Source organism: Hyperolius riggenbachi, chromosome 9 (genome assembly GCF_040937935.1).
Source record: "Hyperolius riggenbachi isolate aHypRig1 chromosome 9, aHypRig1.pri, whole genome shotgun sequence".
Lineage (NCBI taxonomy): Eukaryota > Metazoa > Chordata > Amphibia > Anura > Hyperoliidae > Hyperolius > Hyperolius riggenbachi.
The window spans coordinates 17,653,416-17,673,153 of record NC_090654.1 but is presented as its reverse complement, the minus strand read 5'-3'; the positions used below and the strand labels follow the sequence as shown (position 1 = coordinate 17,673,153).

General features: G+C 44.6%; 1 protein-coding gene across 3 annotated transcripts in view; it reads right to left on the bottom strand.

Annotated features, from left to right (window-relative positions):
• Positions 1 to 19,738, bottom strand: part of GRAP2 (GRB2 related adaptor protein 2) — a 504,271-nt gene that overhangs the window by 92,787 nt on the left and 391,746 nt on the right. For all 3 annotated transcript variants that reach the window (XM_068252025.1, XM_068252023.1, XM_068252024.1), the window contains exon 2: positions 11,685 to 11,769. In XM_068252025.1, coding sequence (XP_068108126.1) covers positions 11,685 to 11,762 — 78 coding nt within the window. In that variant the 5' untranslated portion in view covers positions 11,763 to 11,769. The remainder of the gene's footprint in view (positions 1 to 11,684; positions 11,770 to 19,738) is intronic.

Below are 19,738 nucleotides of genomic sequence, written 5' to 3'. Positions count from 1 at the left end.
CACACCACTGCCAGCCAGCCACTGCAGCAGCCACCACCGGTAATATTTAACTTTACGCCAACTTTTTTATGGGGAAGCGGGCAGAGGGGGGAGCGCTAGCGGAGGGGGTGGGGGGGATTTCCGACCCCCCCCCCCGCGATCGGGGCATGCTCCCCCCTTATGCCTGCGACCCCATAGGGGGGCCGTATTGCGGCATGTTCGGGTCCCCATTGACTTGCATTGAGTTCGGGGTTCGGGCCGAACATGCCGAACATCTGGCCCATGTTCGGCCTGTTCGGCCCGAACCCGAACATCCAGGTGTTCGCCCATCACTACGCATGTGCAGGGATAGACGCAGAGACACTGCCGAGGGAAGGACGGGGCCAGAAGGGCCTGGCGTGTGTGCGCGCGCGTAGGCGGCGAAATACTTACTGACCTAGCCCGTTTTTAAACGGGCTAAGGTCACTAGTAAAGGATAAAAGCCTTGCTGAGAATCCCCTATGAAGAGATGGACTAGTCCAAAACCTGTCGCTTCTGTCACATTTCTATTACCTACTGCAAGTGACAGCAACATAGGAGAAAAGTAATTTATGGCTCATTTTACTCTGAAAAACACATACTTCTTATTTGTCTATGTTTGCACATATTTTAAATTTTAAAAGCCACTAGATAATGTCATAGATATGAGACACAGCGATTGCCACAACAGGGTTGCTCGCCAGTGATCTCGAATTTGCCCGTGATCACAGGAAGTTTTTCATGAATCCAGACTCAAATTCGAATATCGATACCGATCACGAATTCGAATGTATCCGGATTTTCCACTTGAATTCGGCCGCGATCATGAATCCGGATTCAGCTACGTTGCCTAAAACCCGCCGAATTTAACGGTTAATAGCAAAGCCTCCTTAAATGCCAGAATCACCAAATTTGCAGGTTATGTTGAGAAGAAAAGTGGGAGCAAGGGGAACATTTTTTTTTTTCAAAAAGCCCTTATACTTTTTGAGAAAATCAATTTTAAAAGTTCAAAGAAAAAAAGCGATATATTTAAATGCCACACGGTCAAAGAGTGTGGGAAATATTTCCCAGCAGTTATTAGTAAAGGCCCCTTACATCCTAGCAACACCAAATTTGCTGGATATGTTAAAAAGATAGTGAGAAACCATATTAAAAAAAAAAATTAACCTCTTGTGCTGAGTGTATTGCAACTTGAAGCTAATCACCTCCCCGCTGGAGTCCAGTGCTGTGCCTCTCTGCTCACAGCTCACTGTAGTGCCCGGCATCACATAATGCATGTCACATGCAATGTAGAGCAGAGAGGAAGTTCTGACACACAGCTATTCCTGTCTCTCAAACCTGGGGGAACAGACCCTACTCCTAAATGAAACTCTTGCTTAGCTGAGCTACAGGCATGGATGAATGATAACTGGTTGAAACTGAATGCTGACAAAACTGAGGTCCTTTTTGTCCAAAGCCAGCGCTCGCCATCAAAACAGCTCTATCCTAAAGCAACACCAATCAGGATTGGGAATTCAGACATAAACAGCTTCATCCTTGTGCGCAGCCTTGGCGTACTAATCGATGGGGAATTGAGTTTCAGAAACCACATTTCGGCCGTAGTCAAATCTTTCTACTTTCATCTGAAGAACATTGCAAAGATTAAACATCTGATTCCCCCAGAGGATCTTCCAACCCTAGTCCACGCCTTCATCACATCACGGCTGGACTACTGCAATGCCCTTTATGCTGGCCTCCCCAAAAAGGACCTGCGTCGCCTGCAATTAGTGCAGAATGCTGCTGCCAGATTGCTAACAAACCAACCTCGCCACTGTCACATTACACCGATCCTTCGCTCACTGCACTGGCTACCAGTAGAATGGAGAATACTCTTCAAGATTGGACTGCTGACATTCAAATCCCTGCACAATCTGGGCCCTGGATACATGAAGGACTTGCTGAAGCTGCACCACACCTCTAACAACCTCAGATCAGCAAGTTCTATAAACTTGGTCACTCCCATAGTGCACCTCCAAAACCTTTGGAGCCAGAGCTTTCTGTCATGCTGCCTCTACTCTTTGGAACTCCCTACCATACCCAGTAAAGACAGCCCCATCTCTGGAGTTATTCAAATCCAGACTGAAAAGCCACCTGTTTAGCCTGGCATTTCCGGACTAATGGCCCATACACACGGGCAACTTTTTGGGCCTGTCGTCAGCACACGTGAGCGTGTGGACGACAGGCCGGCAACAGCTCCTCGCCAGGTCCCTCCGCGTACACACGCCGAAGAGTGACCAGCGGCGCGCCGTAGGCTGTCGCCGACGTTCCTCCTCCCCCCGCCGGAAGCTCCGTATTCCTCAATGGAGGTTGCTGTCGCTAGTCCGCATACTCACGCGAACTAGCGACATCAGCGACGAGCGACAGTTCGGGGTGCGCGCCCGTGGGCCATTAGAATTCTTCCTCTGTTCCACGACTTACCAATCAACCAATTATTGGTCTGAGCCATGCTTACGAGCTTTGAGTCCTACGGGAGAAAAGCGCTTTACAAATGATATTTGTTGTTGTTGTTGTTGAGTTTAGGTTCCGCTTTAACAAACAATTCTCATTATTATTTTATTGCAGTCCATAGACTGTCCAAATGATATGCTACAAAGAACATAATTAAAAACAATGACCTTGCAAGCTATTCACCTCCACAGAGTCAGGTAACAATAATAGGAAAGTGTGATAGAAATACAAATGTAAAGATAACTAAGTAGGCTGGCAGTAATAAATAAATGAAGAACTATTAATGGACACCTAGCATGGAAAAAAAATAAATTGTAAAATACATACATAAAATGTACTCGTCTCCCAGAGTAAAATGAACTATAAATTACTTTTTTCCTGTGTTGCTGTCACTGACAGTAGGTCGTAAAAATCTGACAGGTTTTGGACTAGTCCATTTCCTCCTAGAGGATTCTCATTGATTTCTTTATTTACAAAAATACTTACTGAAGGGCAGTTGCTCAGTCCAACAGCCAAAATACTGTGCAAATGAACAGAGAAGCTGTCTGACACCTTATGGATTATTTCCAGGGAGGGCTCTTGTAAGTGTACACTTAGCAGTAACGCAACCGTTGCGGAAAACGCTGCATTTTTGCCGCTAATGGAAGTCTAGGGGCCGCATGAAAAAAAACGCATATGTGTTTTGTATGCGTGCATTTTTAAAAATGCCGGTTTTTGTTGCTTAACCACTTGAGGACCACAGTGCTAAACCCCCCTAAAGATCAGGCCATTTTTGTGAAAATGGCCTCACAACAGTGATATGGATATAAATATTTATGTTGTGTTTTTTTTTTTTTTTTGAATAAATGAACTATTCATTTCATGCGTTTTTATATGCGTTTTTTTTAAAGTTGTTTTGTGATGCATTTCCACTTCCTGTTGTCCTTCTAGTGATTTGCATAAAACGCAATGTAAAAACATCATCGAAAATATGAGTTTTGTATATGTGAACAAACGCGTAAAAACGCACGCAAAACGATAGAAAAACACATGTACGGAAGAAAAATGCAAACGCACTAAAACCGCACTAAAATGCACACAAAAAAACCAAGCACATGACAATAAATTGTTACCTTTCGCGCTCTGTTAAGTGTCCACCCAGCCTCAAGAATAAAGGTCATACTGAGAATCTTCCACAAAGAGTCCAAATTCAGATCTGTCAACTATTTACTGACAGCAACATAGGAAAAAGTAATTGAGGCCCAGAGCACACCAAAACCGCTAGCAGATCCGCAAAACGCTAGCGGTTTTGGGAGCAGAGAGCCGATATTTGCCGGGTGCACACCGAGCGGCTTTTGTATGAGATCCGCCGGCCGCATCCGCATCGGCATCCGCGTGGCTAATGTATCTCTATGGGCTGGTGCACACCGGCGGTTTGAGGTTTTAAGCAAACCGCAAACGTGCAGCAAGAGGCACGTCTGCGGCTTGCTAAAAACCTCAAACCGCCGGTGTGCACCAGCCCATAGAGATACATTAGCCACGCGGATTTTCAAGCGGATGCGGCCGGCGCATCCACCCAGTGTGCACTGGGCCTGATAGTGCATTTTAATCTGGGAGAAATGTAGAGGTTATATGTAGAGTTGAGCCGAAATTTTCGTAATTTCGCATTACTATAATTACGCATGCGAAATTTGCGATTACGATGCGAAATTACGGTAGCGTAATTACCATTAAAATCGTAATTGAAAATACCGTAAGCGTAATTTTCAACGCGTAATTTCGCGTTTCGTTCATGCCGTAATTTCGCATTAAACGCTACCGTAATTTAGCGTTAAACCGTAACGCTCCGTATAATATAAAAAAGCCGCCGACTTTAAGGGTTAATAGCAAAGCCCCCTTAAATGCTAAGAGCCTCAAATTTGGAGAATATATTAAGGAGATCAGGAGGAATAAGAGGAAAAAAAAAAAGAAAATCAAGCGGCGAGTGACGTCGGGTGCGGCGTAGTTACAATGTAACAAAGTTGTTACATTGTAATAACTTTGTTACATTGTAACTGATAGAACATTTCTGAGGCTATTGCGAGGGATCATTTATTTAAAGGGACAGGTAAGTATTAATGGTTAATTAAGAATATTAAAGGACTTTTTTCGTGGTTATGTTTTTTTTGTTCAATTAAAATACTTTTTCTAAGTGTTTGTGTGTTTATTTACTTTTAACTCTTAAAGGAAATGGGTAAGGGGTACAAGTACCTCTATACTCATTTCTTCTGGGAGGGGGGGTGGGCATCTGGGGGACCCAGATTCCACCATGAACCCCCCCCCCCCTAGGAAATTGCGGCCTCCACCTCCACCGCCCATCGGAGCCTTGGATTGGACAAGGGCTCGGAGGGGGAGGGGAAAGCTTGGCTGCCCCTCCCCTTCCGAGACCCCCCAATCCATGGACCATGCGGGCTGGTATAGTCAGGGTGCGGAGCCCCACGCGGCTGATGCTCCGCATTCTGGCTATCCCAGCCTGCATGGGGGACAAGGGGTTAAAGAGGTCTGGGAGGGGGGACCCCACGTCGTTTTTTTTTATATTTCCCACACTCAGAACGAAGTAAGTAAAACTCTTCCCACTTGGGGGAATCTATGAAAATAATACACTATTGTTACCTGTGCAAAAAAACCTGACATTTTCCGCATTTAAAAGACATTTTTGCCCTTGAAACTTAAAAATCGATTTTCTCAAAAACTATAAGGTCTTTTTGAAAAAAAAAATGTTTTCCTTATATTCCCACTGATCCCCTTAATATACCCTAGGAATTTGGTGTTCCTAAACTTTAAAGAGACTCCGTAACAAAAATTGCATCCTGTTTTTTATCATCCTACAAGTTCCAAAAGCTATTCTAATGTGTTCTGGCTTACTGCAGCACTTTGTACTATCACAGTCTCTGTAATAAATCAACTTATCTCTCTCTTGTCAGACTTGTCAGCCTGTGTCTGGAAGGCTGCCAAGTTCTTCAGTGTTGTGGTTCTGCTATGAACTCTCCCTTCCAGGCCCCTCTATGCACACTGCCTGTGTATCATTTAGATTAGAGCAGCTTCTCTCTTCTCTCTTATCTTTTACAAGCTCGATAAATCGTCCTCTGAGCTGGCTGGGCTTTCACATAGTGAGGAATTACAGACAAGGGCAAAGCTGTTTGCAGGAAGAAAAGAGCAGCCTGAAACTTCAGTGCATGAGAGATGCAGGGGGAAAGAAACACACAAATGATCTCTTGAGATTCAAAAGGAAGGCTGTATACAGCCTGCTTGTGTATGGATGTATTTTTTATGTGTGGACATACTGTGAATCAACCTACTTTCTGTTTTGGTGGCCATTTTGTTTGTTTATAAACAAACTTTTTAAAACGGTTTGTAACCACTTTTAATGCGGCGGGGAGCGGCGAAATTGTGACAGAGGGTAATAGGAGATGTCCCCTAACGCACTGGTATGTTTACTTTTGTGTGATTTTAACAATACAGATTCTCTTTAAGCAGGCTTTGCTATTAACCGTTAAAGTCGGCGGGTTTTTAAATGTATACATTTTTACTTTGAAACTTTAACATCGATTTTCTCAAAAACTATAAGGTCTTTTTGAAAAAAAATGTTTTCCTCTTATTCCTCCTGATCTCCTTAATATATTCTCCAAATTTGAGGCTCTTAGCATTTAAGAGGGCTTTGCTATTAACCCTTAAAGTCAGCGGCTACCTAACATTGATCCATGCGTCAACTCTTCCGCTTGGGAGCATGGCCATACGCATTAATTTCGTAATACCCACTGTAATGCGAAAATTACGCGAAAATTAAGCTTACGCGAAATTTCGCGAAATCCTTCTTCATTACGATTATACTTACGAGTACTTACGGCCATAATCGTAATTACACTAATTACGCGAAATTTCGCGAAATCGTAATTACGTCATTACGCTCATCTATGTATTTTAGAGGGTTGCTTCAGTTAAAATAAAAAAATCTGGGGCTTCTTGCAGCCCCCTAGAGTCATCCTGTGCCCACAACGTACGTCCGAGTCTCTCCAGCAAGCAGCGGCGACCCCCACAAAGCTGACCGGTCAGAGGCTACTGCGCATGTGCGACCCCAAGCCGTGCACTCCCTGATTCCAATCTTGCTGCCAGGAGTGCTCTGTGAATGCGCAGTAGCGAGTTTCGGGTACTGCGCATTCACTGAATCCTGGCCACGGGAGTGGGATGAGGAGGCTCGTGGTCAGCCAGCTTTGCGTTGGTCACCATTGGCTTGGAGAGACTTCGATGGATGTCGTGGGCACAGAATGACTCCTGGGCACTGCAAGAAGCCCCGGGTACGTAAGTGAAATTGATTTTTTATTTTCATTTTAGATTTCCTTCAAGTGTCTCAATTTTTTTTGCAATAGTTGTCCTTTAACTGAAAGAGAACCCGAGGTGGGTTTGAAGAATGCTATTAGGACACAGAGGCTGGTTCTGCATACTATCAGCCTCTGTGTCTGGACTGTGTCCCCCCCAGGCCCCGCCTGTGCTCTGCTATCCCCCATAAAAAAAATGCCATGCTAGCAACATGCAGCTTGTCGCTAGCTGGCTGTTTACCTTATGTCTGCCATTCAGCGCCGCTCCCCTGTCTCCTCTATATGCAGCTCCCCACCTGCGTCCCTTCACTCCCCGCCTCTGTAAGCTTTCTCCAATCAGCTTATGGAGGCGGGGAGGGAAGGGACGCAGGTGGGGAGCGGCGCTATAAAGGAGGCGGGGGAGCGGCGGTAAATGGCATACATAAGGTAAGCAAGCTGCATGTCGCTAGTATGGCGTTTTTTTTTATGGGGGACAGCAGAGCGAGGGGGGGGGGGGGACCTGAGGGGAGACAGTACAGTCACAGACGCTGGTGATAGTATGCAGAACCAGCCTCTGTGTCCTAACAGCATTCTTCAAACCCACCTCGGGTTCTCTTTAAAGAGACACTGAAGCCAGCTTAAAAACTAGTTTTTACCCTTTAATTTAAGAATCATTCAAACATAGCAAAGAAATGAACAGCGCTACTTAAAAACAGATGAGTGCTTACCTGCAAAAAAGTGCACACCCCACTCATGGGATTCAAATACACAATGAGCATACACATGACCTGTCTACCACTTGGAGGATGTTAGTTTCACTAACAATTTGCAATTTGTTAGGTACTTGTCCCTCCCACTGTCGAAGAAGTCTTTCCTCCATGGGAGGGGACCTAACACTAACTAAATTCTACCTATGCATATGCATAGCCTGGGCGCGCTACCAGTAAAATTGAGAATTGCGCAAAAAAAGTGGGATCAGCGCATCACCAGGCCGCCTCTGAATGGCCTCAGCTCAGAGATGCGCTGAGCCCCCCCAGAAACTGCAAACGCACCTTGAACCCAAACAGAGGCTCTGCATATACACCAAAGGAAAACTATTAAGTGGGAGCAGCTGACCAGAAATAAATCAATCAAACATAGCAAAGAAATGAACAGCGCTACTTAAAAACAGATGAGTGCTTACCTGCAAAAAAGTGCACACCCCACTCATGGGATTCAAATACACAATGAGCATACACATGACCTGTCTACCACTTGGAGGATGTTAGTTTCACTAACAATTTGCAATTTGTTAGGTACTTGTCCCTCCCACTGTCGAAGAAGTCTTTCCTCCATGAGAATCATGGTCCCTGCTAAAACGCAGCTATCATGCGGCAAAACTAGGGTTTTTTACCCCCCAAATCATAGGGCAAAATCCACCAATCATGGACTTTTCTGCCCTGGGAGGCAGAGCTTTGGGCTGTAGCTCTGCCTCCATTCACGTCAATCTGCCTGCGGATCTCTGCCTCTCCCCGCCCCTCTCAGTGAAAGAAGACTGAGAGGGGCGGGGAGAGGCGGCGATCAACGGGGATTGATGCGACGAGAGGCAGAGCTACAGCCCTAAGCGCTGCCTCAATCAGGAAGCGATCCCCGGTATTTGCCCCAGAGATTTGGGGGGGGGGGGGGGTAAAAAACCCTCGTTCGGCCATGGGAATGCAGCGGTTTAGCAGGAACCATGATCCTTTAGCAGAATAAAACAAATTTTTAAACTGGCTTCAGACTCTCTTAAGTACTGGCAGCAATCCAGATGGTGGTGAGAGCTTCCTTCTAGTTACAGGAAGCCCAACAGTACAGGGTTGGGTCACTTCGGGTAGCCTGTTACTTAATCAGGAAACAGTTTATTTTAAGTGATTTTTTTCCTGTAACGTGCTGAAAAAGGGTTTTATAGATACAATGAGAAACAAGTAAGGAGAAGTAATTCATGAGATTTTTTTAGTCAACTACTAAAGTATACATTCATTACTTTCATGGGCATTACTGGAATTTTGGATATTTATGTGAAATAAAACACTGAACGCTGAAATCAGCGGAAACTGAGTGATTGTGTGTGATTTTACCGCGATTAGCGCACTAAAATCACTGGACACTTCCACGGTTCAAAGCAATCACGATCGGCACTTTACTAAGCACTGTACCATGATCGCTCCAGAATCTTGGCAAAAATGTTGCATGTAACGTGTTTTACGATTGGCACTAGTCGTAAAACATCCGTGATCGGCACCAATCGGGGCAGCGCACTGCCATAGTTTAGAATAGCACTAGCGCTTTAACCACTTAAGCCCGAAGGGTTGAAATTTTTTTACATCCGAGCAACTTTCACCTCCCATTCATTTGCCAATAACTTAATCACTACTCATCACAATGAATTGATCTATATCTTGTTTTTTCCGCCACCAATTAGGCTTTCTGTGGGTGGTACATTTTGCTAAGAGCCACTTTACTGTAAATGCATTTTAACAGGAAGAATAAGAAAAAAACAGAAAAAATTCATTATTTCTCAGTTTTCAGCCATTATAGTTTTAAAATAATACATGCCTCCATAACTAAAACTCACGTATTGTATTTGCCCATATGTCCCGGTTATTACACCATTAAAATTATGTCCCTATTACAATGTATGGCGACAATATTTTATTTGGAAATAAAGGTGCATTTTTTCAATTTGTGTCCATCACTATTTAGAAGCGCATAATTTATTAAATCATATTGATATACTCCTTTGACATGCATATTTAAAAAGTTCAGACCCTTAGGTAACTATTTATGTTTTTTTTTTTTTTTTTTATTATTGTAATTTTTTTTTTTTATATATTTAAACTTGTATGTGGGTATTTTTTGGTGTGGGAGGTAAACAGGGAATTGTAAATGTTTGTAAATGTATTTTATTCAGTGTTAAGTGTTTTTGATGTAGTTAGCTATTTGGCCACAAGATGGCCACAATCAAAAAGTCCTGGGAGCGATCGATCTCGCTCCCAGGCAGAAGAAAGGAGACCAGAGCTCAGAAAAGCCGCAGCGTCTGAAGAGACGCTGTCGGCTTTTCTCCGGGGGGTCTGATCAGCGAAAGGGATTTATAATCCCTTTCACTGATCGGTAGGCTAGCGGCCAGCAGCGGGGGGCGCGCACGGGGGGGGGGGGGGCGCGGGAGCGCTCGCGACCCGCGGGAGTGCGCGCAGCCTAACTGGACGAAAATTTTCGTCCAGTTAGGCTTAAGTGGTTAAAAAGCGCTAGTGCTTTGGTGATTAGCGGGAATTGCCGCTAATCCCCCTAGTGTGAATGGGCCCTAAACTAAGATACAACAAGGGTGAAGAGGCGTACAGAGATGATTTAATTCATTAAAAACATAAATAAAACGGTGGCTTACCTCTCACATGACACTAATAGAATGGGATAAACATGGTTTTATATGCACAGGCAACGCGTTTCATGGGTGCAAGCCCGCTTCCTCAGGTCAATAAAAAGTGCCAGACAAATAATCATCCCTGGACGCTTTTTCGCTCTTGTTGTACTAATTACCCCCCCCCCCTCTCATGGGGAGTGGTTGAACCAGAGTGGTTTAGAGTTCTTGTGCCCGTTTTCAAGAGTGCGACCAATCTTATAAAGCCATCTCTGGAGGCCCCGAGTGTTTCTCCACGGTCCACCTGCTTCATGCGGTTGGTTGCACCTTGCTGCAACCCACCTTTGTGAGTATAATTTAATCTTTTTCTGTTTACAGCTGATTCCAACTGCCAAAAAAGCAAGTAGCATCTCCTTCCACTGACATCACCTGCCAGCAGTAAAAATGTCATCACGTGATAAATGTCAGAATGTAAATAAGGGAGAGGAAAGACCTTACAATAGGCAAAAACTGACTAAATCATGTATATATGATTATTGTAAAAATGAAGCACATTTTTATTACATTATTTTCACTGGAGGCTCTTTAAAGGACCACTCCGGTGAAAAAAGTGAGCAGTTAAAATCTGACAGAACCGACAGGTTTTGGAGTATACCATCTCCTCATGGGGTATTCTCAGGATTTTCATTGTTTTCTAAAGCATTTCTTGAATGCAATGGCATAACAATACGGGATGCGACCCCTGCCGTCGCGGGGGGCCTGGGGTTCAGGAGGGGTCGCAGCATAAGAGGAGAGTGTGGCAGATCGGTGGGGAGGGAGGACATTTCCCCCCCCCCCCCCCCTCACCTCGGGCTCTCCTCTCAGCGCTCCCTCTCCTGCAATCATTGGTGGCAGCGGGCAGCAGCAGAGGCGGTGGTGGCAAGATAACACATTACCACCTTCTCGCTGGAGGTCTTCCGTTCTCTAAGAGCAACTTCCTGTGTAAACAGGAAGTTGCATGAAGCACTTAGAGAACGGAAGATCTCCAGCGAGAAGGAGGTAATGTGTTATCTTGCCACCACCGCCTCTGCTGCTGCCCGCTGCCACCAATGATTGCAGGAGGGGGAGCGCTGAGAGGAGAGCCCGAGGTGAGGGGGGGGGGGAAATGTCCCCCCTCCCCACCGATCTGCCACACTCTCTTCTTATGCTGCGACCCCTCCTGAACCCCAAAAGTCCCTGAGCGGGCCCTGGGGACGGGGGGCCCAGATTTTTTTCTTTGCAGGGGGGCCCGGGGATTTCTAGATACGCCCCTGCTTGGATGGCAGTTTAACTGTCAATATAGTAAGATACCAGCCAGCCTTTCTATTCTCTTGCACACTATTTTGTCAGTTAGCCTTGGTAACTGCCATTCAGGAAATGCTGTTAAAAACAAAGAAAACCCCACGAGGAGATGGACTAGGCTAAAACCAGTGGTCCTTCAACCAAGATAAACATTCACATTTATATTTAGTATGCCAGAATACATTCGGAAGTACCTTCAGTACATCCCCCTTCTTGAAACTCAGTTCATCTTCCCCAGATGCAGTAAACTCATACAATGCCACAGCCTCCATCTTCTAGCTGCAAAGAAACACAATTGTATAAAATAATCAGTGTAAGGCACTAGATAACACATTAGATATTTATTTGCTACACAAATGGTAATTCAGTTCTGGCTTCATATAGCTTCACGATTGATTTCGTAAGCCTTCGGCTAAATATAGAGATGGTCCGAACGGTTTACAGCTGGACAGTTCCCGGCGAATTTCCACTGCTCGCATTCTCGGCAAACTACGAACATTTGTCGTGTTTGACCCACCCGTATACATCATCATGGACCCAAACTTTGACCCCTTACCACACAGTCAGCAAACACATGGCAGCCAATCAGCTAGCACCCCCTCCAGGACCCCCCACCATCTTATTAAAAAGCAGTTGCAATGGCCATATTGGATTCATTCTCTGCTGGCTGCTAACTGTTAGTGAGAGCAGGGACAGACTTGCTGCAGATAGGTAGGGAAAGCATTAGTTAGGCCTGTGTTTTTGTTCCTACTTTCTAAAAGCACCCCAAACAGCCCTTTTCAGGGCTAGTATATCGGTCTCCTGTTTTTTATTTTGTGTGTAACACTCCACAGCCCACTGACACCCAGAGCTGTGCACACTACTGCTATTGTGGCCACATTAAGTTGCAGGCGCAGTACCACTAGAGTGCTTTTTTGTCACTATATTCCGATAGTACTATTACATTTCTGTGTGTGTGACACTCCACAGCCCACTGAAACCCAGAGTAGTGTACACTTCTGCTATTTTGGCCATGTTAAAGTGGAATATAACCCAGAATTTTTTCTTTGCTCTAAAAGATTATTTACAGCATATAATATACTAACACAATGTTTTTTTTTTTTAGTAAAACAGCATTCAAAGGGTTACATCACAGGGCTGACTCTTTCTTTTGCAGGGAGAACCCGCATTCAAGCTGCTTATAATCTTATCTTGTGTACACATTCTTTACTTGATACATTTATGTAAGGCTACTTTCCCACCAGGACGTTGCGTTTTAGGGGACGTTATGGTCGCATAACGTGCCCCTTACGCAACGCCTGGTGGTGCTGGATGTGGACGTCAGACTGAGCTACGTTGTGCAGCTCAATCTGGCATCCGTGATGCCGTGATGTGTACTATTGGACGCATGCAGCATCACGTGGTCCCGCCAGCCAATCGCCGCACAGAGCGGCCGCTCCAGGAAGTAAACACTGCACATCACACCGTGCAGTGAAAATTAATTAGCCATGTGCCTGGCCGCTCTCCCCTCCTCCCCAACATTACTGAGCATGTGCAAGCAGTCTAACACGTCTTAGCCGCGTATAAAGTACTGTTATCTTGAGGTGCAGCGTTACAATGTAACGCAACGTGGGCACTGTGAACAGCCCATAGATTTTTCATTACTGTGCGGTGGGATGCGTTACAGTCTGCTCTAACAGGCGCCTGTAAAGTCCCACTGTGAAAGCAGCCTAAACATTCTCTGGCTGTGCAGGACTTCAGCTGATGAGTGCTGAAGGGAAAAACAGATCAGAAATAACTGCTGGCAGCATTTAAAACAGAATGACAACAGTTATGAATAAAATGCACCAGCAGCTTTCAAAGTAAATAAACTGAACTTTGGGAAGTTATAATTTCTAAATGAATAATAATACTTGTGCACAAAAGCAAATATGATAATTGTATGGGTTATAAAAAGTAGGAAAACACATTTTTGTTGAAAATTTTTTAAACCGCTTTAAGTTGCAGGCACAGTACCTCTCCAGTGCATTATTTGTAAGAATGTATTGTGATTTCTGCCCTTTTTTAGTGATTAAAACCCAACTCTCCAACAACGCCGTAATTTTTGCTGGGACTTTTGGCACTCTAGCATGCCACAGTCCAGGTGTTAGACCCCTGGAAACAACATTTCCATCACTTTTGTGGCCAGAAACAGTCCCTGTTGGTTTTAAAATTTGCCTGCCTGTTGAAGTCTATGGCGGTTTGCACGTTCGTGAACATTTGCACAAGTTTGCGTTCGCTGTTCGCGAACCCCAAATATGATGTTCGCGACACCTCTAACTAAATATGGTGAGATATTACGACATAGCATGTTCAGTACGTAGAGCCACACCACATGTCCTATTAGGGTACCTCCTGGTCTCCGTGTGTTTCGTCCCTGCCTAGGCCAAGAGCTCTTTGATAGGTCAGGCTTCCCAACTGCCCTGTACCATGCAGGGGCATAACAAGAGGGGAGCAACAGCTGCAATCTCAGGGGGGACCTTCCCTTCCCCCAATACATGAGACTATATTTCAGATCAGGGGTTTTGGGGCTATACATGTTATGGGTGTGAAGATCACGATGGCCACACCTGTTTTATGCCCCTTATGCCCTGGGCTCCAAGGCTGTGAAGGGCACCAAGGGGAAGAGTGTGAATAGTGATGGTCAAGTAGATGCAAATAACTTCGAGTTGATGCAAATGTATGCAAATTGTTATGCAAACTGAAAATGAACCAATCAAATCCTGCTGAGGTAAAAATTGATTGGTTCATTTTAATGCTGCATAAATTTGCATACAATCATGCACAGATTTGCATCAACTTGAAGTTATTTGCATCTACTTGACCATCACTAGGTGTGAACATTGGGCGGTCCTGATCAAAGTTTCGCCCAATGAGTTTCGTCAAATGGGGGTCCCAATGAATTGTACTTACGCCACTAGTTCCATGCAAGCACAACATTCAGCTTTGGCATAAAGTTTATGTACAGCTCCATCCTGATTGCAAAACATAACCTCATAAAGTTACTGTAAAAACTAAAATGCCAACAGCTGCTCATATAGCCCAAGAGATTCTGCAATATTCTACAAGATATGTTCCCATATAGACTTCTTTCTAGTCTCGACCAGAGGACCACACCCATGAAACGCATCATCTAGTGTAAGTCTATACAGGGCCAGTTCTAGGCTTTTTGCTGCCTGAGGCAAACTTGTGAGGATGCCCCCCACCCCCCTACCGAATTAGAATAATTGCACAGCACCCGACAATTTGCACCGTACGTTATAGCTGTGGTGAGCCCCCCCGAAAACACCCTCAGTATAGGTAGGTAGCCAGGTATAGGTGCCCTCAGTATAGGTTAGCCAGGTACTGTTGCCCACAGTATAGGTTGGCCAGGCACTCTCTTCACTTCCTGTTTCTGCCTGGTGCCGCCCCCAGATTTCTGCCTCCTGAGGAAGTCACCTCACTTAGCATTATGGGCGGACCGGGCCTCAGTCTATACTTACCTTTTAAATGTTTTTTAAACCTTTTATCATGGTTTTGGTGTGCCTCCTCCCTATCACTGCTCACTGGGGGTCATTCACAACACGGCCATCTAATGGCCTACCTAAAAGTGCTTGTTTTCACCTTGCAAAGCCAGTTTTAATACCCTTGAGGCCAACGAACACCAGATGGAAAGATTTACATACTGTACATCACTAAAGTGCTTCTGCAACCCCTGTTTTGTGAGTACCCCACTCTTTATGATACATTTGTTTCGCATTGCATTGCATACTACACTATGCTCCTAGTTTCTCTGTTTTCTGTTTCCCTTGTTTCTGAAGCATTCAAGACCCTTCCATACATCCCTGAGTATTCTTTAACCACTTAAAGGACTTCCGAGGCCAAATGTCAAAAAAAGTTAAATACCTGCATCACTTTTGTAGGCACGGAGGGCGCCGTCCACGCCCCCCATGCCATTCCGCCAGGTCGCCGGCTCCCGACCTCACGGCCCAGGTCGGGCTCTCCTGCCTGCACTAACATGGCCGCATGAGCTGGCCACGGCTGCGCAGTCCGCATGGCCGCGAGTGCGGGGCTTTGGCCCTAGAGCTGCGCAGCCACACTTGCGGCTATCTCATGCGGCCATGTTAGGGCAGGCGGGAGAGCCCGACCTAGGCCGTGAGGTCAGGAGCCGGCCCGGGGGGCTATTGAGCGGCGGGGACCCGGCGGAACGGCATGGGGGGCGCGGACGGCGTCCTCCGTGCCTACAAAAGTGATGCAGGTATTTAACTTTTTTTGACATTTGGTCTCGGATGTCCTTTAAGTTTTCAGGACATGAATTGCACTTCCTAATTGGCCCCCTGTACACCCCAGGATTGGAAATTAACTTCCTGCAGTTAAAACACCACTGAGTGCTCCGGCGCGTGCCCATCGGTACCATGCGTGCACGTGCCTGTGCACACTCATGCGCATGCACGCAGCACAAACATGCATTCAATTAACAGTGAATGAGTGCTGCAACATTCATGAACGCAAGAAAAAAAAGTAAAAAAAAGTATTAAAGTTACACTGTACCCATTAAATAATAAAATGTTTCTCTCCCCCCCCCCACCAAAGAAAAATATTTACGCCAACCTAACTAATTAACCCCTTTTGTGACCTGTACTTATCCCTAAGATTAGTGGACATCGGTAATGGCTGCCGCCCATCGTGGTCAGGCGCGATCGCTAGGGCGACAACTCCGGGACGCAACACTGTACATATACATCACTGAGCTGTTTCCTAGCAATGAATCTGTACAGCATTGAGGTCCCCAAACTGTGCACCATAGCGTTCGGATCCAATCGTTGCAAACACACAACAATATTAATGGTACGGCTTGTTCCCAACTAGTGATGAAATATGGCATTAGGGTATTATTTTAACCGGAAAAGACAAGTAACATATTTTGAGATGTGGTACTTGTCATGTGAACTGTGTGAGAGGTGATATATGAAAAACGATGTATTTTCTGCACTTATGCCAAATTTTTCCCTATGCCTAAAATTTTTTAATAATTCTTGAAAACAAATATTACCCAAAGTAAGCCTAGATTGTCCTGAAAAAAAAAAAAAAAAAACTACACGTGTATCACTTTGATGGCATAAGTAATAAAAAAGTTATTGACATCTTGTGGATGCTTTACGATATTGCGGCTTAGGTAATTCTGTTGATTAGTGATGAACACAGATTTCGCGTAAATGTAATTTCGTATCATAATTTGCAATGACAATGCGAAATTGTAATGCAAAATTACATGAAAATTCCTAATTACTTATATAAATGTAGTCCATCTGTAGTTTTAGATAATTACATGCTGACTTTGGTGGGTAATAGCAAAGTCGCCATACATGCTATCATCACCAAAATTACAACATATATTAAGGGAACAAGTCAAAAAGCGTTTTTAAACTGCCATTTTTCTGAGTTTAAAAACCATTTTTCTTTGAATTTTTAAAATCAATTTTCTCAAAAACTTCAAAGTCTTTTTGAAAAATTATTTTTTTGACTTGTACCATTGTACATTTGACTTGTACTATTCTCTTAAAGATATGTATCAATTTTGGTGTCAATAGCATGTATGGGGACTTTCCTATTCGCTACTAAAATCGACAAAATTATGCAAAAATTACACGAAATTACTTATGAATATACCAAATCAATTGACTTTACAAATCATAATTGCATATAAGCGTAATTGCGAAAATGTATGCAACATTTTGCGTATTCGTAATTCGCTGAATACCATCATCACCACTGTTGATACTACCAACAGGATCAGGCAAGAGAACAGTTAAAGAGACACTGAAGCGAAAATAAAAAATTACGATATAATGAATTGGTTGTGTAGTACGGATAATTACTAGATTAGTAGCAAAGAAAACATTCTCATATTTTTATTTTCAGTTATATCATTTTTTTTATAACATTGCATCATTCTCTAATATTTGCAGTTTACACACTACTCTGCATTCTAAATGATTTTACAGAGCAGGCTAGTGAACGTTTGAACTGTCCTCTGCAGAAACAAAACAATACAGTGACAGTTGAGATAATAAGCTCCAGAAGACAGAGCTCTCTGCGACTTTGAAAGTCAGAGAGATCAGTGGCTCTTTTGCATAGATAACAATGGGAGTTTCTTAAAGCTGGCCATACACTGTCTCGATTTGCCGCCGTTTCGACAGCAGATTCGATCACTAGGATCGAATATGCTGCCAATCGTTCGCGATAAACGCACCCGCCGATCCGATTTCCTCCCGAAATCGGATCGGTCCGTCAATCGCTCCGTGCGGGAAATTACCGTCGATCGCCCGCGGGTAGGGAGCGCGTCGCTAGCGCCGGCCGATCCGATACAGGTATACATTACCCGACGCTGGCTCCCGGGCATCTTCTCCGCGCTGCACTGCTCTGTTCCTGCTTCTATCCCAGTGTACATTAACTTCCTGTGTCACTCCAGTGACCAGGAAGTTCAACTAGAGGGCGCTCTATTTGAACTTCCTGGTCACGGAGTGACACAGTGTATGCTGGGATGCGGTGCAACAGAGGAGCCAGCTTCAGGTAATGTATACGTGGGGGGGGGGGCAGGCGGCAGGAGCAGCTCAACAGATTGTGATCGGTTTCAGGCTGAAATCGATTCACAATCTGTTTGCAGTAAAGGCAGCCATACGATCCCTTTCTGATCAGATTCGATCAGATAGGGATCTGTCAGTTGGTCGATCTAATGGCAAATCGACCAGTGTATGGCTACCATTACTCTTCCTGTACTGGAAACAATATTAGACTTATGTCTCTGCTCCTAATGTTTTATTTCTTAGCTGTACTACACATACAAATAATTATATCATAATTTTTTTGTTTCGCTTCAGTGTCTCTTTAATGTGTTTCTGTGTCGCGGCGGCCTGTAGCTCAGCCGCTGGATCTGAGTCATGCGCGCGCTCTCTGAACACGCTCCGTCCTGTATTCAATTTAGTCCAAAAAAATATTTTAAGAACGTTGTCCCCTTTCATTAGGACACGGATATCTTTGCCTGAGCTGCAGGGCCCAGCAGTAATCTAGCCCCGCGCCTGGTGTCTGATTAAACAACCATTACGGCTTCAAATTTTTTTTTTTTTGCGGCATTCTTCTTTTTTCCCTCTTCCTCGCATGACTTCCTTAGAAATGTATTTGGAGGACAGCCGGATCTTTTCCCCCGGCTTTGATTAAGAGGCTGAGAAAAAGAACGGTTAATTGGCTCGCCCTAACGAGCGCTGATCAGTTCGCTCTGAAAACCTCATGCGTGTTCGCTTGGCTAGCTCCTCAATGTCTGAGCAAGCTGAGAATGAAAGATTAAAAGAGGCGGGATCGTACAGCCCGGAATAAACCTCCGCTCGCCGTCCTCAGACTGACAGCTAACATTGCGGCAAGGTCCATTTCTCAAGCTAGCGGCTGTCCTGAAATGACGAAAGGTAATTTAATTAGAGTATTCAAATCTTTGTTTGTTTCATGTGCGCAAGTTTATCATTTTTATTAATAATAGGAAAAAAAATAGAACTGTAGATTTTTTCATATTTCGTGGAAGGGAACGTCCTAAAATACATAAAAATGAAATTTGAAGCAAGGAAAAATGCTAAGGAGCAAGCATTGCGCCGCAGAAATCAGCATTCACGCGACCCTACGCCATGGTGCGGTGACAGGTAGAGATGTCGCGAACATAGAATTTTTCATTTGCAAATGGCGAACTTTCGCAAATGTTCACAAACAGGCGAATCTGGCGAACCGCCATATACTTCAATGGGCAGGAGAATTTTAAAACCTACAAAGTCTGTTTCTGGCCACAAAAGTGATGGAAAACTTGTTTCAAGCGGTCTAACACGTGGACTGTGGCATGCCGAAGGGGGATCCGGGACAAAAGTCCCACCAAAATTACAGAGTTGACGCAAAGTTGGGTTTTAATCCCTAAAGGGCAGAAATCCCATTATACACAGCTCTGGGTGTCAGTGGGCTGTGGAGAGTCTCACACAGATACATGCAATAGTACTATCAGAAGAATACAGTGACATAATAATGCACAGGAGTGGTTCTGTGCCTGCAACTTAATGAGGCAACAGCAGTAGTGTGCACACAGCTCTGGGTGTCAGTGGGCTGTGGAGTGTCACACACAAAAAATCCCACAGGAGTCCGATGTGCTAGCCCTCAAAAAGGCTGTTTGGGGTGCTTTCACAGCAAGTGAGGAACAAGAACACAGGCCTAGTTAATG